The sequence below is a fragment of the Octodon degus genome, unplaced genomic scaffold, assembly GCF_000260255.1.
Source record: "Octodon degus isolate 3935 unplaced genomic scaffold, OctDeg1.0 scaffold00219, whole genome shotgun sequence".
NCBI lineage: Eukaryota > Metazoa > Chordata > Mammalia > Rodentia > Octodontidae > Octodon > Octodon degus.
In genome coordinates this window covers 2,699,052-2,708,093 of record NW_004524795.1, presented here as the reverse complement: position 1 = coordinate 2,708,093, position 9,042 = coordinate 2,699,052, and the positions used below count along the sequence as shown (strand labels likewise).

Below are 9,042 nucleotides of genomic sequence, written 5' to 3'. Positions count from 1 at the left end.
TTACAATCACAAGGTTCACTGAAGGCCACATATTCTTCCTCTTTGCTATACATGCCAAGACTTATCTTGGTTGGGTTGTCACAAGTATCTAGCTGGAATTGCATCTTGGCCATATTGTCAAATAGTTTGGAAAGGTGATGTTGTACCTATGAAAGAAATGCATACCACATGATTGGAGAATGTGTCCAGCAAATTGCTATTAGTGTTGTTTATGTGTCTATCCTACAATAACCCTTGTGACAAAGCAATGACTATTACGCATTTATAACAAAGTTTATGGGAATGATGATGATGTGAAGATCAGGGGGAAGTGGCCATGGGAATAATAATAAAAATTACCTAATGGGAATAATACATTAACTGCAAACTTATAGAACTGTAGTAGTTTGATTAATTTGTACTTGATCTGCTATAGATAGGACTGGATTAGAGTAAAGTGATGTTTAATTCATTCACTTTGTTCCTCAGAGAACAGTAAGGTGCAAAGGAGCCAAGCAGATGATAGTACGTCAGAAGAATACGAGTCTGGAGGGTCAAAGACATTGGTGATTGTGGCCTGCAGAAGTCATATTTTGGAAACCTCTTTATTTTTATGTTTGATAGTGAGGTTAAGACCCAGGGCCTTTTCACTAAGTTGCATCCTCAGAACTTTCTGTGTTTTCTGAGACTAAGTCATGCAAAATCACTAAGTTGTCTAGGCTACCCTTAAATACAAGGTTGGATCTGGTGAGACAGCTCAGCAGACTAAGCACCTGCTTAGTCAATTGCAGGGACCATGGTTCGATCTCCAGCACACCTGTAATCCCAGCACTGGGGAGGCTGAAAACAGGAGGATCACCAAGCTGCATAGTGAGACCCTGAAACAATCAAATATATTTTTAAAAAAGAAAAAAAATATATGAAGTCCTTGAATTTTGGCCCAACAGTGTTGGGATTACAGGTGGGCCACTACACCTGGCTTTCAAAAGCTCTTTAGTGCAACTGTAAAACACCAGGAAGGCCCAAAGCAAGGACAAACATGTTCACACCAAGCAGAAAGCCTGGCCAACCAGGCATAGAATCTCGTGATGCAGATGTCCTTTATAGTGAGGTCTGCAGCAGTAGTGCTGGGAAGAATTGTAGAAAGCTTTCTACACTATAATCCTAAGGTGAAGAAGGTGGATGGAGGCTTGAAGAAAAATCAGCAACTAGAAAGTAGCTGTGTCAGTGAGATTTTCAATAGATGCAAGACCTTCAGGCTGCTGGTACCTTGAGATGTAATGCAAAATTTAAGACACTCAGCTCTATACTTATGAGGTGAGAAGAATAAACCTAAGATGGTAAAGAAGAGACAGCATGACACTGATTGGGGATCAGTGTCCTGATAGATGGGCCATTCTTTATCCAATAACAAATAATGGATTAAAACAACAACAACAAACATGGGATTTATGAAAATGTCCTGAAACTGCAAATAAGAGAAGACAGGACTTGAGAAATAAAATAAGACAACATATATTAAAGCATTCCTTATAAGAGAAAAAAATAACTTCAAAAAATGAACCCTTGCTTTGTTTTCACTTAAAGGAAAGATATATGAACTCTACAAGATGCAAGATGTGAGAAGAGTTGGTACAGAAATTTAAAAATAACAATGGTAATGGTTTATGTGAGTATTAACAAAGCCAAAGGGTAGAGTAGACATACAAATTAAATATGGTAGATAAAGATGAGAAACTACTGAAGAAGGCCAAGAAAGGAGACTAAGGGGTTCAAAGCATTTTTAAAGAATGGGCAATGTGTAAAGAACAAAGAAAATAGAATCTGTCTGTGAAAATACCATGAATCCAAAACAAAAAAAGCTGGAGAGATAACTCAGCTGACTAAGCACCTGCTTAGGCATGCACAGGGACCAGGGTTCGATCCTGGCACCATGTACTGTGCTGGCTCCACTGCCAGGCACGGTTTGCCGACCACTGGTGAGCTGACCACCGAGTCCAGGCGTGTATCTGTAATCCCAGCACTGGGGAGGTGGAGAACAGGAGGGTCACTATGAGTCCTACCTGTATAGTGAGACCCTATACCAAATATATTAAATAAATTAATTAGTTAAATAAAATAAAAAATTAAAAAGCCAGATCATTGGAGTGGAAATGCTAATTAAAAACATACTAGAAGAAATTTTTTCCTTGATAACAAAATTTCTGGTTTACAAACAAATGAAGAACGTATCCTGACTTCAACAAAATGTAGTGGGGAAAAAAATTAGGAAAAAAGTCACTATCTGTCAGGGAAATCAGCAATACAAAGCAAGTGCCTAAAAGAAAAGAACATATTTTTGAAAATTTAATTTAAATGTTGGTTTTGGTAGAGAACCAGATAGAACTAAATCAAGCTGCTTAGAAAGATTTTTCTAAAAGGCAGGCAGACTAAGTGGCTGACTTGTACCAATTAACAGTGTAGCAATGTTTGTAGGGATTGAGAGGAAGTTGCTGTCTCTTGTGACTTTGAAGGCTGATCATTCAGCCACTCACATGTGAAATTATATAGAGTCACCGATGTAGGAGAATTAGGCACTGTTCTACCATTCTACTTCTATTAGGATATCAGAAAGGCACTATTCAAATATTTATTTAAACCCAAAGGGAAGTAGATCAAAATGAATATTTAAACATCTGACTCTTTCTATACATAGTAGTGATAAAAAGTTATAAAAAACAAATGCTGATGTTGTATCTGTTTTAATCCTACCATGTCTGCTTTACTTGGGAAAAAATTTTAATCTATCAGAAAAAAAATAAAAGGAGTGCAATTATTACAGGATAATCCCTCTTCAGAACTTGTTGATCCTAACACAGTAAAGTCATGTAAATGGGAGCTGGCTTTTGACTGTGTTGGAAACACTCTCATCCATCACTGGTAGCACACAAAAGGGTTGAATTCTTACAGAGTCTGTCTTGGCAATATCTAACAAGGCTACATATGCATGTACACTGTGAGCCAATTTTCTCACTTCTGAGAATTTACCTGGAAGAGAGGCCTTCAACAATACAAAATCCACAGCTATTCAGTACCTCATTATTTGGAATTGGAAAATGATATCAATGATCTCTGGCAATACTATGGTAAGTCAGTCCTTAAAACATACAAATTTTAAGAAATGAAGAGAGATATCTTCCAATTTTGTGGAATGATTTCCAGGGTATACAATTAAGTGAAAAAAAACCAAAGTCCAAACAGATACATAGAGTGTGCTACTTTTTGTGTAAAAATGAATAGGATAAAAAGAAATGTACATGAACAATGTAAATGTGGATCTTCTTTCTTTTTTATTTTTTCATTGGTATATTTGGTACAGGGTCTCCACTATGCATATCAGACTCATGGTGATCCTCCTGTTTTCAGCTTCCCAAGCACTGGGATTACAGGGGTGCACCACCACACCTGGACTTGGATCTACTTATTTTTATAAAGATACATATGGGAAAGATAAGCCAGGAACCAATGAAATTAATAATATATATTGACATATAATAATTGTACATTTTATGGGTTCAGTATGACATTTCAATACATGTACGCAATGATCAGATCAGGTAGTTGGTATATATATCTATCACCTTGAATACATAATTTATGTCTATCTTTTACTTGCTATTTTAAAAGATTCAGCTAATTACTGTCAACTGTAGGTCTCCTACATGTTATAGAACATGAGAAGTTACTCTTGCTCTCTGACTGCACTCTCCTACCTCTACCACCTCACAGTCCCCAATCTCTGGTCACCACTATTCTATTTTCTACTTCTTTGAGACCAATTCTGGCTTGTGCCTAAAAATGAAAACATGTAATATTTATCTCCCTGAATCTGGATCATTTCATTAAACATAATGTTCACCAGTTTCATCCCTGTCATTGCAAATGATAGAGTGCTTTACATTTTTACATAGCTGATCCTATTATCTGCTATTTGCTGATGCCTTTAAAGAACCAGATTTAAAAGCATTCCTATAAAGATTTGTCTTCATCCACCTTCACCATCCTCATGGCTTCTCTAGCTCTGTAATGGGAATGAGCCCCTGTGGGGCAGGGAGGATCCTAAGCAAGAGTAACAGTGGAGAGGAAGAAATCTCTGAGGCTAGCAGTAACAACATGGGGCTGGAACACAGGCCCCCTCCCTGCCTGAGAGAGGAGGCTCCTGCTGGGAGCTCCCCGCTCCCTCTGGACTGCTTTGCAGGTGCTTCCCTTCTTACCTGTTGAGGATCTGTGCCGTTGGAAAGAATGTCTAGCAGATCAGAAGACGAGAGAAAATAGAACCGAGGGAAGGCGAGCCTCTTGGTGTCCAGGTACTCTGCCAGCGCTTTCTCACACAGGCTCAATCTGAGGACACAGAGCACAGGATCTCCAAGTTAGGTACAACCAGACTCAAACATCGCCACATGGTATGCAAGTACAGAAGCAGTTGGTCCAGGGTATCTGCAGGTTCTGAATCCAGAGGTTCAACCAACAGTGAATCAAAGGTATCCAGGAAAAAAATTGCATCTCCATTAATACAGACTCTTTTCTTTGTAATTATTCCATACTGCATAAGTACTTACAAAGTATTTACTTCCTATGTATTCAATGTCTTCTAGAAATGATTTAAAGCATGAGATGATATGCACAGATTATATGCAGATACTATGCCATTTATTTTTTAAAACTTTTATTAGTACATGTTCATAGTACAAAGTGATTACATTCAGTGTGAGCAGTTGGAGCTTGTACATAAGACATTTTAATTGTTTTTCCTCCCCCTCTCATTGACTTCCTCTGTCCTTCATTTAGTTCTACGTCCCTTTCCTATTTGCATTATATCTACCTTCCTGATTCCTATCATCTATCCTTTATTTTTCTCTTTAAGGGGTTTATATTGTGGGTTTCTCATATAAGAGAAGAATGTGATATTTGTTTCAATGTCTGATTTATTTCACTGAGCACTGTGGTCTCAATGTATATTCATTTTCCTACCAGTTATTCAAGTAATTTCCTTTTCTTGTCAGTGTAGTGTTCCATTGTGTAAATAAAAACTACATTTTCTTTATCCAGTCATCTGTTGATGGACATGTAGGCTTCTTCCAAGATTTTTCTATCATGATTCGGGTTGCTATAAGCATTTACTGTGATATGACACCTTTACCTATTTGAGATAGATACCTATAAGGGGAAGAGCTTGAGTGAAGTCTTTACTTTTTATTTTCTGAGGAATCTCTATACCGATTATCATAGTGATTGTACTAATTTATATTTCCACCAATAATGTAGAAGGGTTCCTTTTCACCCACAGCCTTGTCAGTATTTTTTATTAATTGATTTCTTTTTTTCTTTACAAACAAATGGTATTTATAAGAAATGATACCCTGACAGTCATAGATGAGATGTCAACTTTCACCTGACCCTCTGTGTCTGAGCTCTTTACTTATGATGCTCTCGGAAGTAGAGGATATGCATGCATCTGGGATTGATACCCAATGTGCATCCCCTGCCAGATGTGCAGGTCCTTTCTCTACATGTGGGCCTGGTGACTGACAGGTGCCTGATGCCCATCAGGTAAATCAAGGCTTGACATGGAGTCAGCAAAACGAGAAGGAGTGGGATCCATTTGTGTGGCAAGAAAGAAGTGGAGGAAGAGTTTCTCTCTCGTGCACTGCATGGCGCTCATCATTTGTGGTTGGCAGTGAGTTGATTTCTTGATAGTAGCCACTTTTCCTGGAATACAGTGGCATTTCAAAGCTGCTTAAATTTGCCTTTCTTTGATGCCCACAGGGACAGTACATTTTTTCATGTATTTATTGGTTATTTGTATTTCTTCTGCAAAACATCTCTTCATTTTAGTTGCTCATTTTTTGATTTAATATTTTATTTGGGTAGATATATTCTTTCTTTTTTAAAAACTATGGCCTTTTATTTACACATAGATAGTTGCCAGAAACTTATGAGGAAGATCCACAGAAAAAAGAAACCTTAGGTTTAGGAAAAAAAAAACAAAAAACAAAAAAAAAACAGTCAATGGTGCCTGTTCAAAGGATTCATAGTCTCATAGATGAGAAAGTGGACTTTTAGAGGGTTAGTAAAGGAGAAGTATTTGTATGGGGGGAGGGCAGCCTCACAGTGATTTGGAGAAGGTGTCACAGCGCTAAGTACAGGGTGATGGGACAGTGGTCACTGCCAAGGGCCTTGGAATGGATCTTGCTGTTGCACAAAACAGGTAAAAGGGAATGGGACAACAGAAAATAATCAGGGCACCAGCCTACATTCTTGGACCAAGCATTCATCATATAAGTCCAAAAGGTGTTGGCACAGGCAGCATTAGGGCACAGGTGAAGAAAGCTGTCGGCCAGTAGCACAGCCTGCCATAGTTCTCCAAAGCCTTGGTGCTCCTGTGAAGTGAAGCAAGCATTCTTTTTGTTTCCTTTGGGGTTATGAAGGTCAGTTTCTTCATGAGCCACATTGAGGTCCCCACGTAGTACAAGAGGCTTATGGAACACCAAGCCCTTCAAGAACTTGCAAAAGGCTTCATCCCAGCGCTGCCTGTACTCCAACCTTACCAGACCCTAGCCTGCATTGGGTACATAGGCTGTAACCAGCATGAAAGAATCAAATTCAGCCACAATCACCTGGCTTTCCTGGTCATGTTCCTCCTTACCAATGCCATAAGAGATTTTAAGTGGGCACTGGTGGGAAAGCAGACCCACACTGCTATCTCCTTCTGTGTCAGAAGGTGCTGACCAGTACTGATGGGATAGTCCAGACAGCTCCTGAAGCTCAGCTGGGCGTTTGTTCTCTGAACATTTGGTCTCTTGGAGGCACAGGATATCCAGGGCTTCTCCGTTTACCCAATCTAAGCCTTTCTTCTTAATCCAGGCAAGAAACCCATCCACATTCTAAGTGCTATGGGCAAGGTTTTTTTCATCTGAAGTATCCTCATACAAGACTGGGCCTTCTCCTGCCTCTTTTTCACTTTTCTTTGCTTCCACTTTATTCTTCTTGGCCTCCGGCTCTCTCTTGGCCTCTTCCCCATCTTCTGCCTCTGATCCTTTTCCCCCACACTTTAACATCCTTGTAATGAAGGCTTTTTGGTACCTGTACTTTGTCAACCACCAAAACAGTATTTTTACTGGGTGGTCCTTGTGCTTGCCTAAATTTGCCTAAGCAGGTGCTTTAGTCCACTTAACTATCTTGCTGGCCCAGAGTACAATAGATTTGTGATAGAGTTTTTTAATTTCTTTGGTTAGGTTAATTACCATGTATGTAACTTTTGTTGATGCTTCTGTGGATCGCATTGTTTTCCCAATTTCTTTTTTATCTGGTTCATTATTGATGTACAGAAATGCTACTGATGTTGATTTACTATCCTGGTACACTGCCAAATTTGGTTATTAGTTCTAGGGAGTCTTTTGGGGACATTTCTTGGCATCTACAAATAATGATAAAATGATTTCTCCTTTTCCTGTATATATACTTTTCATCTTTTTTTTTGTGTGCCACATTGCTTTGGCTAAGTTTTCAAGTGAAATATTGAATGAAAGTGGTGATAGTGGACAATCTTATGTTGTTCCTGATTTTAGAGAGAAAGTTTGAGCCTTTACTCATTTAATGTAACGTGGGCAGTAAGTTGGTCCTAAATAGCTTTTATTCTATTGAGATAAGGTCCTTTTATGTGTATTTTATCCAGGTTTTTTTTTTAATCATGAATAGATGCTGGATTTCATTAAAGGTCTTTTCTGTGTCTATAAAGATGACCCTGATTTCTTCCTTATTTCTGCTTGTGTGATGTATTACATTTATTGATTTTTGTGCTGAAACATTCTTGCATCCGTGCAATAAAATCTACTTGCTCATTTTGTGTGTTGCTAATGTTTCGGTGTATTCTGTCTGTGAGTATTTTATTGGAGATTTTTACACATATGTTCATTAAAAAGACTCACCTGTAGGGATTTTTTTCATTTCATCTTTGTTTGGTTTTGAAATCAAAGTCATGCTAGCTTTCAGGAACGAGTCAGGCAGTGCTTTCAGTTTTATAGTGGAATTTGAGAGCTGCTGCTGTTGGGTCTTCCCTGAAGTTCTTGGAGAATTCACCAGTAAATCTATTGAGGCCTGGGCTTAGCTTAGAGGCAGGACTTTTATTACCACCTCAATTTCACTGAGTGTTACTGGTCTGATCAGGGTTTCTATATGACCTTGCTTCACTTTGGTGACCCATACATGTCGAGGAACACATCCATTTCTTCTAGGTTCCCCAGTTTAGCAGAATATGGGTTTTAAATGAAGTTACTAATAATCCTCTGGATTTCTATGATATTAATTATATTTTTCCTTTTAAATTTCTAATTATATTGATAGGGAGGTTTTTTTTCTATTCTTCTTTTGGTAAGGTTGGTTAAGGGTTTGACTATTTTGATTGTTCTTTTGAAGTACTACCAGTTTTATTCATTGATTTTTAAAAATATTTTTGTCTCTATTTTATTAACATTTTGCACTTACCTTTATAATTTATTTCCTTGTACTATCTTTAGAGTTGGACTATTCTTGTTATTCTAGAGCCTTAGCTTCATCATTAGGTTATTGATTTGGGCTTGCTTTGTGTTTTATGTGGGCATTCAGGAAAATAAATGTCCCTCTTAGTACTGCTTCATTGTGTATCTGATAATATACGAGGAATAATTTTGATTCTTCTGATCAGTCAGATTGGGGAGTTGAGAGTTACACTGAGAATTATTACTCAAAGTATTGATTTAATCCTGCCCTGTCACCCCACTATTTTTCTGTTGTTGATTCCTTCATTTTCCCATTTTGTTAAGCTGATCATTCTACTTGATGTTTTTGTCTCATCTGACTGTATGGCAGAGACGGCTTCACTGTCTCTGTCTAGGACATCCTTGAGGTTGTTGTGGGGTGCTGATGCAATGGTCATGGATTTGTGAGGGTGTTTTTGGTCATGAAAAGTCATTATTTCTCCATAAATTTTCAAAGTTAATTTTGCATGGCAGATTAGTGTGGGTTGAAAGCTATTTTCTTTTAGGG

At 38.1% G+C, this 9,042-nt stretch overlaps 1 protein-coding gene and 1 pseudogene across 1 annotated transcript in view; both read right to left on the bottom strand.

The window, feature by feature from the left end:
• Nucleotides 1-9,042, bottom strand: part of Dnah9 (dynein axonemal heavy chain 9) — a 433,197-nt gene that overhangs the window by 309,469 nt on the left and 114,686 nt on the right. The window contains exons 21-22 of the mRNA XM_023705424.1: nt 4,233-4,359; nt 1-146 (exon numbers count right to left, since the gene is read on the bottom strand). Of these exons, the coding sequence (XP_023561192.1) occupies nt 1-146; nt 4,233-4,359 (273 nt within the window). The remainder of the gene's footprint in view (nt 147-4,232; nt 4,360-9,042) is intronic.
• LOC101585160 lies at nt 6,147-7,076 on the bottom strand (annotated as a pseudogene).